At 59.5% G+C, this 15,757-nt stretch overlaps 5 protein-coding genes across 5 annotated transcripts; 1 reads left to right on the top strand and 4 right to left on the bottom strand.

Moving 5' to 3' along the window:
* Positions 1–290: 290 nt before the first annotated feature.
* PLICBS_004510 (uncharacterized protein) lies at positions 291–2,005 on the bottom strand (the record flags this gene model as incomplete). Its single annotated transcript, XM_018326144.2, has 3 exons — positions 291–500; positions 563–1,545; positions 1,603–2,005. 3 exons carry the CDS (start codon positions 2,003–2,005, stop codon positions 291–293), a joined length of 1,596 nt encoding a protein of 531 aa, XP_018175896.2.
* A 438-nt stretch (positions 2,006–2,443) lies between these two features.
* PLICBS_004509 (cysteine synthase 2) lies at positions 2,444–3,838 on the top strand (the record flags this gene model as incomplete). Its single annotated transcript, XM_018326145.2, has 1 exon — positions 2,444–3,838. One exon carries the CDS (start codon positions 2,444–2,446, stop codon positions 3,836–3,838), a length of 1,395 nt encoding a protein of 464 aa, XP_018175897.2.
* A 411-nt stretch (positions 3,839–4,249) lies between these two features.
* On the bottom strand, positions 4,250–5,399 carry PLICBS_004508 (RNA polymerase II elongation factor; the record flags this gene model as incomplete). The annotated part of the gene is made up of 3 exons (XM_018326146.2): positions 4,250–4,258; positions 4,320–5,066; positions 5,253–5,399. 3 exons carry the CDS (start codon positions 5,397–5,399, stop codon positions 4,250–4,252), a joined length of 903 nt encoding a protein of 300 aa, XP_018175898.1.
* Positions 5,400–5,959: 560 nt separating this feature from the next.
* PLICBS_004507 (DNA repair protein rad2) lies at positions 5,960–9,517 on the bottom strand (the record flags this gene model as incomplete). Its single annotated transcript, XM_018326147.2, has 1 exon — positions 5,960–9,517. One exon carries the CDS (start codon positions 9,515–9,517, stop codon positions 5,960–5,962), a length of 3,558 nt encoding a protein of 1,185 aa, XP_018175899.2.
* Positions 9,518–13,455: 3,938 nt separating this feature from the next.
* On the bottom strand, positions 13,456–13,964 carry PLICBS_004506 (uncharacterized protein; the record flags this gene model as incomplete). Its single annotated transcript, XM_018326148.2, has 4 exons — positions 13,456–13,570; positions 13,632–13,673; positions 13,746–13,834; positions 13,896–13,964. The coding sequence occupies 4 exons, from the start codon at positions 13,962–13,964 to the stop codon at positions 13,456–13,458; spliced, it is 315 nt and encodes a 104-aa protein (XP_018175900.1).
* Positions 13,965–15,757: the final 1,793 nt, after the last annotated feature.

Genomic DNA, 15,757 nt, shown 5'->3' with positions numbered 1-15,757 from the left:
GGTGCCATTTGCCTAGGATGACAGAAATAGAGGTCACTTTTGAGTCCTGATTTGCAGTCATAGATTCGGAGTCTCGTTTTCACACCCGACGAAGGGGTTTTAGATGAGTGGTGCCTGAGCCACAAGGGGGTATATGTGCCAGTCGTCCCGTTCCTTTTGTTCGTCTATATACATGTACACGTAGGTTTACAGCCCACCGCATGCGATGGTCCACCACCACCACCACCACCACTCAAGCGTATTTCCATCCCAAGAGTAGCAACGGACGAGCCCGTTGTTACTGCTGTTACTCATACAGTCACGAGGACGCTGGCGTTGCGGTAGTGCGTCAGCAGGGGGTTCTCGCCGCTGCGCGTCTCCGTGTCCTCGACGTAGGCCCAGCGGCGCATGAAGTCGCCGTGGGACATGACGCGCGTGAGCTTGCCCGTGATGGCGCGGTAGATGGCCTCTGTGATGCGGAAGTCGGTGGGGAAGAGGATGTCAAAGTACCCCTGGTGGACCTGCGTGGCGCCGTCAGCATCGACCATCGTCCATAAGAGGGAGGACAGCGAATGGAACTTACCAGGGGCGTCGTGACGGGCACCATGCGGCGCTGGTACCGCGTCTGCACGACGGGGGCGTTGAGCCCCCTGACGGCCTGGGGCAGGGCGTCAAAGTCGGACGTCAGGAGGCGGTGGGCGGGGAAGAACTTCTCGAGGACGTCGAAGAACTGCATGAGGCGGGTGGGTATGAACTCGGGGTCCGAGAGGTTGGCGGCAAAGGGCATCTTGGTGGAGAGGTAGCGCAGGACGGGGTTGGAGGGGTAGGGCTTGGGGTACTGGCCCCCCGTGGCGGCGTGGCGGACGCGGAAGAAGCGGGCGGCGACGGGGTCGAGCTCGTGGACGTAAAACTCGTAAAAGTCGCCGTCGCCGTCGATGAGGACGTGGCCCTGGAGGGGCTCCTCGGTGGCGACGTCGTAGCGGATGCCGTCGTGGGCAAAGTTGTCAAAGACCTCCATGGCGAGGAAGAAGCAGGGGGATGGCTCGTAGCGGTCCCACTCGAAGATGCTCTTGTTGATGATGTCGACGCGCTCGCGGTGGCCGCGCGACTCGGCCGTGGACAGCAGGTGGCGGCTCTGCAGGTCGGCGAGGGAAGGGGAGATCTCGATGATGTTGTAGCGGGTGCGGGCGTAGACCTGGGGGTCGACCTCGCGGATGTAGTCGAGGATGTTGAGCATGAGGGTGCCGCGGCCGGCGCCCATCTCGTAGATGAGCAGGTCGTCGTAGGGGTAGGTGGTGAGGCGGTAGTTGGACACGAGGTAGCGGGCGATGGCCTCGCCGTAGAAGGGGCGGAACAGCTCCGTGGGCGTGTGCCACAGCTGGCGCGTCGGGTTCTCGGCGCCGCCCTGCGCGTCGTCGAGCGCGTCCTCGAACTCGGTGTAGCGGCGGCCCAGCTCCGAGTGGAACTCGATCTCGTCGCGCATGGCGTTGAAGTCGAAGGGCTCGCCGGGGCTGAAGATGACGGCCTGCTTGGAGAAGTAGCCGTACGAGGGGTTGTACAGCGAGTCTACTCGGATCAGTCACGCCTTTATAGGCAGGGGGTGAATTGGCGACAAAAACGAACCGTCGATGAAGTCGCGCAGCAGCATCTTGACCTTGCGCGGGCGCTCGGTCCGCCGCTTGAGGTCCTGGATGGACATGTACGGGTACTGCGCGAACTCTTCTCTCCTGTCCTCGGGCATGATGTGGGTGCGCTGCTGCCAGCGGCTCTCGTTGGACTTCATGCCGCGGTCGCGGGAGGCTCTCGTCGCGTACGAGCGGTAGGAGGGGGGCCGTCTGCTCAGACTATGGTGCTGGTGAGCGCCGGCCGGAGCAGCAGCGCCGCCGATGCCAGCGCGTCGAGCCGAGTACGCATGGGCGACGAGCGTCGACGACGACGGCGGCGGCGGCGGCCGCAGGCCCTGGCACCCCCGCGGCCGGTGGCGGAACAGCTGCCGGAAGAGCTGGGCCACGACGGGGGAGTCCATGGCGGGCGAGTCGGCGGGGGACGGCAGCCGGTTCGATTGGTGGTGCGGCTGGTGATGGTTTCGTCGTCTTCAAGATGGAGGAAGCAGTCGTCGCTGGCTGGAGCTCGATTATTGGCCGGCGCTCGGGGGGTGGAATGATCCGGCGAACCTGGTCTGTGTGTGTGCCGGCGCATGCGTGCGTGCGTGTGGGGGGGAAAGCATGGCAGCGCAAAACAGCCGCCAGCAAGCAGGGGTAAGTTTAGCTGGCGGGCATTTCTTTTTCACGATTTCCCAAACGGGCCATGGGCCCTCATGACATCAGATCCTCACCTCACTCACACAACATTCTCGTCTCTTCACCTCGAAGCCGAGGTCTGGATCATGCCACGGCCGCTGCCAAGCATCTATGGATGGATGTAATATAAGTCGCCGTCGCCACCGCCACAAGACATCGTCGCCATGTCCCTGAGCGACCACCCCAAGGCCTATGGGTCCGCCGCCCTCGCCGCCGCCTTCGCGGCCGGCATCCTCGTCACGCTCGGCTTCAAGGACTTCTACCCGGACCTGGAGCAGTGGTACCAGAGCAACAAGGACAGCAGCAGGAGGAGGAGGAGGGCCGCCGCCGCCGGTCCGGGACGCCGGCGGAGCAGCTTCTTCTGGGGCGGTGGTGCCCCCGTGCAGCTCGAGGACCGCGAGGCGGAACAGGACCCATCACCGACGGCGGCGGCACTCTCAACCTCGGGCAGGGGTGACGGCAGCGTCGTCGCGTCCGGCATCGAAGCGTGCATCGGCAACACGCCCCTCGTCGAGATCCACTCCCTCTCCGCCGCCACGGGCCGCACCATCCTCGCCAAGGCCGAGTTCCTCAACGGCGCCGGCAACAGCCCCAAGGACCGCGTCGCCCTGTCCATGATCGAGGAGGCCGAGCGCCGCGGGCTGCTGCGCCCGGGCCGCGGCGACACCATCTACGAGGGCACCGTCGGCAGCACGGGCATCTCGCTCGCCACCCTCGCCCGCGCCCGCGGCTACCGCGCCCACATATGCATGCCCGACGACCAGGCCTTGGAGAAGTCGGACCTGCTGCACCACCTCGGCGCCGACGTCGAGCGCGTCCCCGTCGCCCCCATCACGAGCCCCGGCCACTTCGTCAACCTCGCCCGCACCCGCGCCGCCGAGCACGAGCGCCGCGCCGCCGACGGCAGCAGGGGCTTCTTCGCCAACCAGTTCGAGTCCGAGGCCAACTGGCACGCGCACTTCTCCACCACGGGGCCGGAGATCTGGGCGCAGACCGACGGCGGGCGGCTCGACGCCTTTGTCGCCGGTGCGGGCACCGGCGGCACCATCTCGGGCGTCGCGCGCTACCTCAAGCTCGAGGCCAAGCTCGACGGGCTGCGCGTCGTGCTCGCCGACCCGCAGGGTAGCGGCCTCTACAACAAGATCAGGCACGGCGTCATGTACTCGTCGACGGAGCGCGAGGGCACCCGCCGGCGCCAGCAGGTCGACTCCATCGTCGAGGGCATCGGCATCAACCGCGTCACCGAGAACCTCGAGGCCGGCAGGGACCTCATCGACGACGCCGTCAAGGTCTCCGACGAGCAGGCCTGCCGCATGGCCCGCTGGCTCGTCGAGAACGACGGCATCTTTGTCGGCAGCAGCAGTTCCGTTAACTGCGTCGCCGCTGTCCAGGCCGCCATGGCCCTGCCCGAGGGGAGCCGCGTCGTCACCATCCTGTGCGACTCGGGCACCCGCCACCTGAGCAAGTTCTGGAAGCGCATCAAGGAGATGGGGCTCGAGGAGGAGGAGGCCACCAACCTGTTCCAGGAGCTGGGCATCAGCCAGCCCTCGTCCCAATAGATAGATACCACTATGCATCGCTTCGTCTGAAGAAAAAAGTAGTATTCTGACAGTAAAACAAACGGTCTAATGTACTGGCGGCCGTGTCTCTCGAATCTAACAAACTGCACCCCACCAGCTAGGAAGCAGGGCCTGACAACCTCCAACGATGCAGGCTGACCCTTCAGTGTCAGCGGCGCAAAAAGCAAGAGGTATGAGACGAAGGACGAAACAAAGATGAAAAGCAACCGCATGCCCCCGTTCCCTTGGCCGTCGTGCACGTTGCCAAGCCACAGTGATATATATCGTTCCCAAACTCCCAGTCCTGCGCCCGGTCGCCCCGGACTTGATACCACGCACGCCTATGCGAAATGACCTGCTCCCTTTATTGTAGCGGAAAAAAACTCCTTGTAGCCCGTCGACGCTCGAACCTCATGAGAACTGCCCGCCTCGTTAGCCCATCGTGTCTCGACACGAGCGTCAGCATGGTGGGGGCGCTTACCTTCCAACGATGACCGCAATTCATGCATTCGCAGAACGTCGTCATCGGCTCGTCAGCGCTTCTCGTCTGAGCCTGCGTGTAGCTGACCTTCTTCTTCTTACAGCGACTGCATTCGAGGCTGTCGCTGATGCTCTTCTCCGCCATGGGCACCTGCGCCTTCTTCATGTTCTCCTTTTCCAGCTCAATGTCCTTCTTGCGCTGGTCCTCGCTCTTGAGCTCCTCGTCCGTCATGACGGCGAACTTGTCGGGAGAGATGTCGCCCGACATGACGCGCGGGCCGAGCTCTTTGTTCGACTTGGTCTTGAGGTTGGAGAAGAGGGAGCGGATCTTCTTCTTGTAGTCGGCCGTCTCACCCTTAAAGGCAACAAAGATTGCATGCTCGACGGCGATGGCCTTGGCGATGACATCGGAGCCAGACTCCGTGGACCGGTAGGCGAGGCCGTTGTACATGAGGCCGATGCACTGGTTGCGGACGTTGGAATCGGTACGCTTGATGTCAACGCCGTCAGTGTCGTACTTGCGCTTCTCCGGGTCGCCGGTGAAGGTCTTCTTGAGGCTCGTGGGTGGTGGGGGGGCGGGCGACGACGCCGGCGCGGGGGCAGGCGAGCCCTTGCTCTTATGAAGCTTGGAATTCTTTTCCTGCTCCACGAGCTTTTTCCACTTGATGACGAGCTCCGAGGCGGCGCGTGCAATCTCCTTGTTCGCATTCGAGCGCAACTTTCCGACTATGATGCCGGCGCGGGTGGCCTAGGAAGAGAAAAAATACATTGGTCAGCAACAGTTCGGTCGTTCAGAGCGCCTCGCACGCGTGGATCGAAGAGCTGGGCGCAATCGCAGCTTCGCAATCACGTCTGCGGCAGCACAGAGCGCACACAACGCCAGCACGCGAGCCACACGCGACGCAAACTCTCGCAGAGTAGGGCCACCACTCACCCGAAGCATCTCCTCCGTGGGGGCGGCATCGTTCTTGAGCGAGTCGAGCAGCTTGATGGCGCTCTCGGGCGGCTCGTTGGCGGCGACCGACTTGTTGAGCGCCTTGACGCGCGACTCGAGCTCGCGCTGGTCCATCATGGCGGGCATTCTGGGGGCGTGTACGGATGCGATGCGAGGCGAGGGCAAGGAGCGGCTCCGAAACGGACGGTCGCGGTCGGCGACGTGGCGGGCAAATGGTGCGAGATCGTGGGGTTAGAGTTGGTCGCGCGACTCGGAGTTTCAGGGACGTTGGGCTTGTATGCGGGCCGGGGTGGTGTGGCGGCAGGGCCGGCGTTTACCCGAGGCGCCCTGGGGTACGTGTAGTGGAAGTACGACGTGGGAAGAGAGAGCCTCTTACCCGGGAGATATCGTCTACAATTGATTCGAATGTTTGGTATCGAGTATCAACCTGAGTTGCTGGCGGTTTAGTTCGAAAAAGAGTCTTGACAGGATTGAGGCTAGCGGGCGCATGGCGAGAGAATGTTCCAGATGAAGCGCCGTTTCCTTTGCGAAACGACGCAAGTACCCTCGGCGACACTTGCCGGCATGCATGCACCTTTGCGCGCTCAGATCAAAGCCAGGCCTGTCCACATGCAGCAGTTTTCGGGAAGACCACAATATTGCGCGATTGGACGGAGTGTATAGATCCAAGATATCTACAACTATGTCTACTCGTCTTCACCATCGACAACCACGCCCCTCTTGGCCGTCCGCCTCCGCTTGTTGGAGGACTTCTCGCCGCTCTCTGGGCTCCCCTCGGCGCCTCCGACGTTGGCACGCAACTTGTCCACGGCAGCCAGCATCCTCTTACTTCCCTGCGCCTTTTGCCTTGGCGCAAACGCCTCCTTGGCTCCGACACCAACCCCGCCCCCAAAGAACCTCGTAATGTTGCTCTGCGTGCCCTCCACGCCCCGCCGGTTCATGTCCCGGATCACGGGAACCAGCACCTCGTCCGTCCGCTCTTTGCTCCATCCGATCGTTGCCATGAGGAAACGCCGCAGCCCCTCGAGATCTGGCACGCCCCACTGGAACGCTTCCGCGCTGTGGTCGACCTCTGGCTCCAGGTATGCGTCGTACACGGCCGGGTTGGGAAAGCCCGGGGGCAAGAAGAGCTTCGTCGCCTGGGACTTGCGAAACTTCTTGCGGAAGGGCGACGAGGCGTCGGCCTCTTTGGGCCGGTTCTGGGACTGAACCGCGTTCCACCATTCGCGGAAGTCATCCAGTCCCCGCTTCCCAGGGAACTCGGACAGAATCTCGATGGCTGTGACGGGACCGACGCCCGGCAGACCCTCTGTATAGTCTGAGCCGAGCAACTGCGCCAGAGAGATGAGCTGCTCCCGCGAGAGCGACATTTCGGTTTCGAGATCCACACCGAGGTAGCACTCGACGAACTTGTTGCTGTTGAACATGTTCTTATAAACGCGCGTGCCGCCGAACAGGAACGTATCCGAGTCGTCCGTGACGATGCCATCGACGATCCCTAGACGCACCAGCTCAGCGCATTGGGCTTCCGCCTCCATCGGCGCGGTGATGTACGGAATGCCAAACAGACGGAGCAGGGCTTGACACTCCGAGATCATAACCTGCGTAACCTCGTCCGCGTCGCGGCGATCCTTCTTCTGTTGACTCCGCAAAGCTCGGAGCTCTTTCTCGTAATCTTCCCTGTTCTGCGTCGTCGATTTCTGGTTAAGCTCACTGGCAAACCGGGCGTGTTCCTCGGCCTCAGCGGCCATTTGCATCATGAGCTCCTCATCCTCGGCATCGCTGAACTCGTCGTACTCGACATCCGCAAAGGGGTCATCCGCCAAGGTGGCACCACCGCCTTGATTCTGCAGCTCGGACTGCGAGTCGACTTGTGCAAGTTCCGGAAATAGTGGCGACTCTTCGCGTGCTGTTGTCGGGACTGGTGCTGTCGGCTCTGGCTCTGGCACGTCCTCAAACTCGGGCTCCGGAGTTGCTGACGCTTGGGCCGTTTCCGTGGGTATTTCGTCTCCATCTTGCCGCCCCTGGGGTATCTCCACCTCCTCGAATGTAGGCTCTGGTGATAGCACCGGGCTTGCTTCCCGCCCTGGGGATGCTGCAGATTGGGCACCCTCGACCATGCTTGTCTCTTCAATGGCGTCAACAGTCAGCGATTCCTGGCCGCCCTGTGGCTCTGGCGAAGGTGGGATTTCGACAATTTCAATGTCGCTCCCGTCATCGGATGATGAGTCGATCTCGATCATCTGGTCTTGCATCTCTCGTCGCCTCTTCCGCTGTTCCTCCTCCGCCTCTTGTCTGTCCTCCTCGTTAATCTCTCGCTCAGCATCCTGCTGCTTCTTCAGCGACTCTCGGATATCTGTATTGTCGATCATCCAAGGGGGCAGGGGCAGAGGCCCGTCTTGCTCTTGCGGCTGCTCGACCTCGAACCCGCCGGCCATGTCATCGGCCACTTCACCACCAACATCAGTCTGCCCCGCGCCCGTCTTACTCTCCTCGGCAGGCCCTTTAGCGAAGAGCGACTTGCGCCAATCAAGTTTCGGAAACGGCAACGGCCCATCAAACGGGTTCTTCTTGTTCTCCACGACAGGCTTGGGCTGTGCAGCCTTTGCCTTCCGCGAGCGAGCCAAGACGGTCTGCATGTCCTCCTCGCTATCGCTGTCATGAGTTTGTGCCTCTTCTTTTCGCTTGGGCACGGCTGCGCTGGCTCGGTTGTTGACAATATGCGCAATCATGGAGCCGCTGGTAGACATTATGGGCCGCGTCTCTTTCACAGCCTTTTGTGTCCACTCTGGCGCAGCCTCGGGCACGTCTTCAAACTCCTCGTCGGCAGCCGAGTCCTCGTCGAAGTCGTGTTGGTTCTTGAGGGACATGGCAATCGCGCGACTCAGGTCGTCCGCCTCTTCCGGGTGCATATTTTGCTCTGGCTCGTCCTGAAGGACAGAGACCGCTTCTCCCGTGTTGCCACCGACGAAGAGGGACTCATCGTCGTCTCGCTCCGTTGTAGCGGCATGTGACTGACTGTCGTGGAATCGCTGCCGTTGCGCCGCCATTTCCCGTGCAGCATGAGTAACACCCAGATTAACGGGTGTCGCTTTCGGAAGTCGGTTAAGGCCCTCGATGGGGACGTCCTCAAAGTCGTCCTCGTCTTCCTCCTCTTCCATGTCCTTGGTCTGGTATTGCACCTGGATGGCGTCCACATCAATGGGCTTGTGCGCCTCTCCAATGTCCTTGTCTTTGCTGACGACGCCCAAGGCCCAACCACCCTCCGCGCCCTCGTTCTTGACCAGGATGTACTCGCGGTCCCTTTCACCGGCGACGCGGGCGTTGATCCCCAGCGTCAAGTCTGTACCTGTCATGCCAACTTCAGCCATGAGCCGCTGGGTGAGATGGTTCCTCTCCTTGACTCTTTCGATTTGGAACCTCGAAAAAGCCATCCTGTCTGGGAACATGTCGTCTAGCTGGTCCTTGCTAAGGCCCATTCTGAGTCGGCTTCGTAGTCTGGCGGCGTTGAGGATGTTGTATCGATCAGGGGCGGGGAGGCTCTTGAAGAAGTCGCCGTCGAAATCAATCTTGCTGAAGTCGTAGAGATTGATGTCCTCTCCGTTGTGAAACTGCCGCGCATACTCCTCGAGCTCCTCGACACTCATAATGCGCGGGTCGTCGGGCTTGCCCATGGAGGCTATTCCGCCGTCCAGCTCAGGGAGATGGTAGGCGTCTTGCTTGTGGAACCTCCTCGTCTGGGCCTTTTCCTGTTGCGACATGCCTATCTCAGCCATGTATCCGACTTCTGCCGTGCTCGCAGCAGCAGCGTCTTCTTCCTGGAGGCGTGCCTCGCGCGCGGCTACTTCCGTGTCCTGGTGCTCCTTCCTGCGCCTCTCCTCCTCGTCAACGGCGATGCGCTGCATCTGCACGGCCAGCAGCTTGCCGGCAGTCCTGACGGCATCGTCGCGACGGCCCTCCCGCCTGCGCTGGCGCTTCTGGATGGTGGCGCGCTTGAGGGCGGGCGCGCCGCCATCGAAGACGAAGACGGGCAGGATGCCGAACCAGAGCAGCTTGCAGATGCGGCGGAAGAAGCCGACAACGTGCGAGTTGCGCAGCGCATTGCCCTCCTTGTCACGCACGGCCTTGAGGAACTGATATATCCATATGGACGCATCGACGGCGAGGCGCTTCCGGTTGAGCGTCGCGAGGTTGGTCGGGCGAGCGCACGGCTGGACAACGGTCCAGAGGCCGTTGACCCCCATGGCGGCAGCGCTGGGGGTTGATCACCAGCCGCCTGAGGTGTAAGGATCAAGAATCAATGGGCATGGCGAGTGGCGTCGGGGGCGATGTCTGCATCGCCGTGACGAGCCGCAACACAATGATGAATCGGGGTTGATTGAGGGAGGGAACAGACGGAGGTGCAAGCGGAACTGGAATTCACGGTCGGTACAGCGACCGTGAGCGCTGACTCAAGTGGAGACGGGCGCCGCAGCAGCGGGTTGGTTCCCGCTAAAACCACTAGGTACGCATCAACGGGCAGCAAGGCGGGCGATGACGACGGGACTAGCCCTGGAGGTACGCGGACCTCAGCTGGATGTGCCGTCCGCTGCCAACCTATTATGTACATACAGTAGGAGCCGAGAGTCCGACGGGCCCACATTCACGGGGACGTCCGTGTAAGTCAGTTTACCGACTACATTCACGAAGGCGGCAGGTGAGAGCCAAGGCCAGGATATTGGCTGTGTAATGATCGATTCCTATCCAACTAGTTCACGAATAAAGGACCGTCTGTGTCCGGGCACTGTTTCGGCGCAGCGCGGGCGGAACGAAACCTAACGACATCTGACTTCAACCAACACCACCGCATCCTCCATGCCGTCCACTGCTGCTCTGATGTTGGGTCTCGACTTCTCAAGGCAGTCGCTTGGCCAGCGGGGCCGGATGCTAGCCCGATGGCTCTACTTCGTCGGAACCATGCACATGATCGATTTCGGCGACCCCCAACTCTTTAGTGGAATACATCCCTCGTTCGCCGCTACTTCCTTATCAGTGCCCGTGCATCCCTCCTTGCTGTGCGAATCTGTCAGTGGCTGCGATGTGCATAGCCCAATCCTGCGGAGGAGGCTAGCCAGGGACTCCTGAGCAACGTACCTATATGCGAAGCACGTGGTGTTAGTGTAAACCTCGAAAGTGCCACTGTTTCCTGGTCAGCACGTGTAGATGGCGGCCGGTCCTCGACGTGGGCGCAATCGTCATACCTGATGTAACCCGTAAGGGCGCATATTTCGGGAAAGACGATTTTCCCGCCCTCGACCTTGCAAGACGGATCGGAATGCAGGTTGCCCTGTTCCAAGCTGTCAGTGAAGCCTGCTCCAGCCTGAACAGAGTCTGACCAGGCGACTCACAATGGGTTGCGTTGCGTGGCACAAGGCGGCAAGGGAGATTGCGGTGATCAAGTTCGAGCGCATATTTGCTATCTGGGCAGAGCCTGTCGGAGCTGATGAAAGCAAGGTCTAGTCTGAGATATTGTGTTGTAGCTCAATATGGTTATGAGGTGCTTGTGAGGTAGCGATTGACCAGATCGAGGGTTTTCCTCCCGCCTTTTATGCCTTTGGGCTCTTCATTACAGACCCGATCAAGTCAGACCGTTGAGGAGGGGGTTCTGCTTTCCGGAGCGCTCGGCAGCCGCAACGTTGGGTGAAACGTTGTAAGCATGGCTTGTATTCCTTCTCTTGAGTGGAGAGTCTTGTCAACGGCGGGCTTCATGCCAACGGCGGAGTTTGCGCAACTGTTGCCGCGCGTGCCACGGCATGCGATATTGCAGAACTCGTCTCCGGGAGCCGTTGCGGTGGCTTCACGGGAACCAGAGAGCACGACCCGGCCACGTCGCGTATTCTGCGTTATCGTGGATTATCGCGATCTCGTATTAACGGCCGAAGTTGGGATGCCGGGATGCCGAGATGCCGCGTGGTTGTCCACCCGACCAGGCGCATTCGGAGGGCAGCTGCCCCTCAAACTTGAACCCGTCCTTCGCTTCCGGCTTGTGGACACAGTAGCCCACGAACAGATTGTGCATGAAGGATGCGGTGTCGCAGTGAGCTTCCGTTGACTGTTATGATGAAGCGGGGGACTCGTATGCAGTGACCTTGGTCTGCTAGTCATGGCATGCATACGGGCAACGGCTTGAGCCGGCTGAACTGTGGTGACATGCCCACCTAGGTCCGCACATGTGCCTCTCAATGCTCTCCCGATGCTGAAGTCGTAATACAGCCGTACATACTGCCACCGTGGATGAGGGCATGGCCGGTTGAGCACGACTGATTTCAGCCAATTCATCAGCCCACTCTCCTTCCGAATGCAACCCAAGACGAAGTAGTACCAACCTCAACTACTGAGCCGAGCGGAGGAGAAGTGCCCAGTTCACTTCGCACCACTTCAGAATTTGGACCCCTGCCATGGGTATATGGATGCCAGGATGAACGTCGAGACGGTCATTCCGAGTTGTGAGCAGCCGCCAAGCTATATCGATGACATGATGTAGCAAAGGCGTCTGCCCTTGGCTCGGGGAGGTCTTCTTGTACGGCCTGAAAACCTAGTAGAAGAGCTGACGATATGGTTGTCCTACATGCCCAGGCCCGTATACTTGTCCGAGGCCGGCGTCGCAACCCCAGAGCGCCAGACAACCCCCCCTGCGCGGGATAACATTATTGTCGGGCCAGCTGGACCCGCTACTTCACTCGAGGACTTGGCGGGTTGTTCAAACAATATGCATTGAGTGTATATTGAACTTGTTGCTCAGGATGGCGTTACGTAGCTCCTGGGTCATGGACGGTCACCGACTGGGACTGTACCCGCATGACGCCCCCAACTCTACTCTTGGTTAGGAGCCTCGCAAAAGACCGAGCGCGGCTTTCCCCAGTGCTCTAGTCTATGGCATCCCTTCGGCGCATCTATTTGCTTCGCGAAATTGCGACATTCCCAATCGCTATGTCATGCCTGTCAGTAGCTGCGGTTTACATAGCCTGATGTCATGGTAGAGGCCGGCAGTGACTTACTTGTATAAGCGACACTTGGTGTCGTGGCGTAGATAGGCCGATTGACTATTTTCTGGTTAGCTACATGTTGATGACCCCGGTTTCCTCTAGGTGCATGTCATCGCTATACCTGGCAAGACCTGTGTTGCCGCATCTGTTGGCCCAAATGTAGAAGGCACTAGACAAGAAGCAACCGCCGTCGGGGTGGAAGCTTCCCTGCCTCGAGTTGTCAGAGAAGTCTGTGCGCTTGGGCTTGAAAATCAAAGCATAAAACGGGCGACTCACAATGGCTTCTTCGTCCGCGTGGCACGAGGCGGAAAGCAGAATCGCGGTGATTACGGACAGGCGCATTATGAGGTCTGGTCGAGGCTTGGGCTGCCGATATGACGTCTAGGGCCGGGCTTTGCTCTCAGCAGAAAGACCGTGAAGTCTTGGCTTGGGAATGAGAGGCTGGCGCGGAAGGGCATCGCGTCCATGTCGCTGCCTTTATGCTTCGCGTATTCCCTCAGACAGCTCCCGCGCAGTCAAGGTTGGAGCCCCTGTAGAAGCGGTACTGCCAACTGTCGGACTGATCGGCGGCTGAGACATCGGGTTGATAACCGTTGTACGAAGTAGAGGTGGCTGGATCGACCTGTCCCGCGCGGAGAGGACGTGTGAATTGCAGGCTTGTGCAGCTGTTCTGATGCACGCCGCATCGGCCAGAATAGCCGATCTGATCCTTGGCGATGGCTTCACCCGGATCAAACAGGCGACTTACATATGCTATACACTCGGTAATAGGTGCCTCCGCAGGCACGTACGGGCCGCCCCAGACATAAGCGGTCGACAATCTGGTCATTCCAGACTACGCAGACGAAGAGAGGCTACGCCTCTGACCCGGTCGGTTCATCAATTTACCGTACTCGCACGAGCGATGTGGTGCAACGGGAGGTTCGGGACACGAAGAGCGGCACGACCGTCGGCTCGTCGTTGTGCAATGCAGACGACCCGAGCCGTTTCGTGGCGACTTCGCCGCACTGGGTTCTCTTTCAATACTGTCTCCATGGTGAGGCTGTGTCATTGATGTCACGGCTGTGTTGGGGGACACTGCGTGTGGCTCGGGGCTCGGCCCATCTCGCAATTCATTGCTGTCCCACATCTAGTGTCGGACAAGAGAGTATTGGCATTTACTTCTGCTCCGTGAGCACGCAGTACATTGAGTTCGTCCCCCAGTATTCTTTCATCGAGTGGCAACCCTTGGACGAGTCTACTTCCTTGTAATCCCCTTCGCAGCCTCCGGCACTGTTTACGCAGTCTCTGTCAGAGGTCTGGTGTGTTGCCAAGGCTATTCAGGACGACGTACCCGTAAACGTAGCATTTGGCGTTTCCGTACATGAGGATCGAACTGTCCGTCACCAGTGTGTCAGCGTGGGATCGGACCTATGGGGAGCGGCACACCCAAAAGCGAATCACATACGCGGCATCCGGATCGTAAGGGGCGCACTTCTCGTCGTGGTAAAGCTCATGGATGCGACCAGTGCATTGCTTGCCAGTATAGGTTTGGGCCTGCGCAACAGTGGTCAGAGCAGCGGGCACCCTGACAGTGTGCAGGCCATCGGCGACGTACAACAATGGTTCCCCAGCCTGCGACGCTCGACGCACCAAGGAGTGCTGCAGTAAACGCCGGGAGAAGCATGTTCGTGATGGCGTTGGCTTTAGCTGAGGTGATGATGTGACGTTGACGAGCTGTACACCCTTGGCAGTGCTGGAGAACAAAATCATTGTAGGGCGGCGGCACCTGACAGGAAGGTTGGCGGCATTGCTGCTTTATGTGCCGGATGTCCGTCCACGGTCCCGCGTACAGTATCCTGCCAGGCTGACGGCTTGCTGGCTGGACCCTGTAGTACGCCCGAAGTTTTACGGGGCGGCTGGACTGATCCACGTTGAGCGTAGTTGAAGACGGTGCTGCGATGGCTGTCACGTTCGACGGAAAGACTGATCTATACGTCGTGGAACAGCCTATGAGACAAAAGAAGCAAAACGCGAGAACAAATGTCAGCTGGGGAACTATGTCTCGCGGGAAACTCGGTAAGATCACGCGAGGGTCTTGTAATAAGGCCGCGGTTAGGTGCCGTGATCCGATGAACATCCCGAGCCGTGCGAGTTGATGTACGCAGCGCCAGTGGCTCATTGACAAAAGTCTACACGGTATGTTGTGGAGGGCATAAGAGCATGAATTTCGACTTTGCTACTCTTGCAACCTCGGAGCCACAGTACCGCCGTGGAGCAACTGTGCCAAATGAAAGTACTCAAGTCTAGGACTGATCGTCCAGAGCCAAGCAGCGGACCGAAAGCGGCTCTCCCCAGTGCTTCAATTGATGACAACCGACCGTGGCGTCCACCGTCCTGACTTCATGTTCACACTTCGTATCACTAGTAAATGTCTGTCAGTGGGTGGCCCCGGCCCAGCTCCGAGCTGCACTCAGGCTCGCTCAAGAGGTCCCTATTCGACGTACCTGTACGCTTTGCACTTGGAGTGCTCGTTTATTTTAGCAGAGCTATTGTTGATCGATTAGCTGGAGCGGGAGAGTTCCAACCTCCCACTAGGTGGGCGTCTTACTGCGTTCCCCAGGTGAAGATGCATATATCGATGAAAAGAGGGCGAACGGCCGGGACCTTGCATTCCCAGTCAATGTCGAGTTCACCCTGTCACAGGTTGTCAGCAAACTTGGGGTCAGATCAAGGCTTGGCCGAGAGCGTGGGACTAGCAATGAGTTGGTCTGCAAGGCACACGGTGGGGAGCAAGATTGCCGCGATCAAGGACAGGTGCATTCTGAAGTTTTTTTAATCTACGCCCGAGCTGATATGGTATGTGTAGGGCAGGTTCGTGCTGTTTTCGCAAGAAGAGGCTATGGATTTCTCGCGAGTTAAAGTTGGAAGGCGACAGCGCCGAAGGTTCGTTGGCGTCTTTAATGCTTCTGCCGTTCCCGCAGACAATTATGTCCAGTGGAGGACCGGGCCTCGTCGAAGCCTTGAAATCGACAGCAGCTTCGAAGCGACTCAGAGCGAAACATTGGATGTGCACAAAGCGCCGGCAGCTAAAGTGATATGCCGTGAGAGGAGAGGATACTCCCGTAATGTCAAGGACTCTGCCCTGCGATTGCTCTCTTGCGCGCATATTCGGCCGATCAAGCCACTCCGATCCTTTGCCATGGCCCCGTTGAGCAGCCCAAAACGAGCGACTTGAATATGCCGTGCACTCAGCGAACTGTGTCTAGACTCTCCACAAGTACATGTAACTTATGTACGGGCCGCCTTGGATCTCATCATCTCAGTGGCTGATAATCTGCTCATTTCCATGCTACGCCATCGAAGGGAATATTCGATCCTGACCCCGTCAGTTCGCCCGGTCACAGTAACACCCGCACAGGCGGTGCGGTGTTACGACTCACAGGAGGTTCGGAACACGGACAGCGGCACGAACGTGTA

This window comes from Purpureocillium lilacinum (genome assembly GCF_023168085.1).
Source record: "Purpureocillium lilacinum CBS 284.36 DNA, scaffold_3, whole genome shotgun sequence".
Taxonomy (NCBI): domain Eukaryota; kingdom Fungi; phylum Ascomycota; class Sordariomycetes; order Hypocreales; family Ophiocordycipitaceae; genus Purpureocillium; species Purpureocillium lilacinum.
This window is presented reverse-complemented; position numbering and strand designations above follow the sequence as displayed.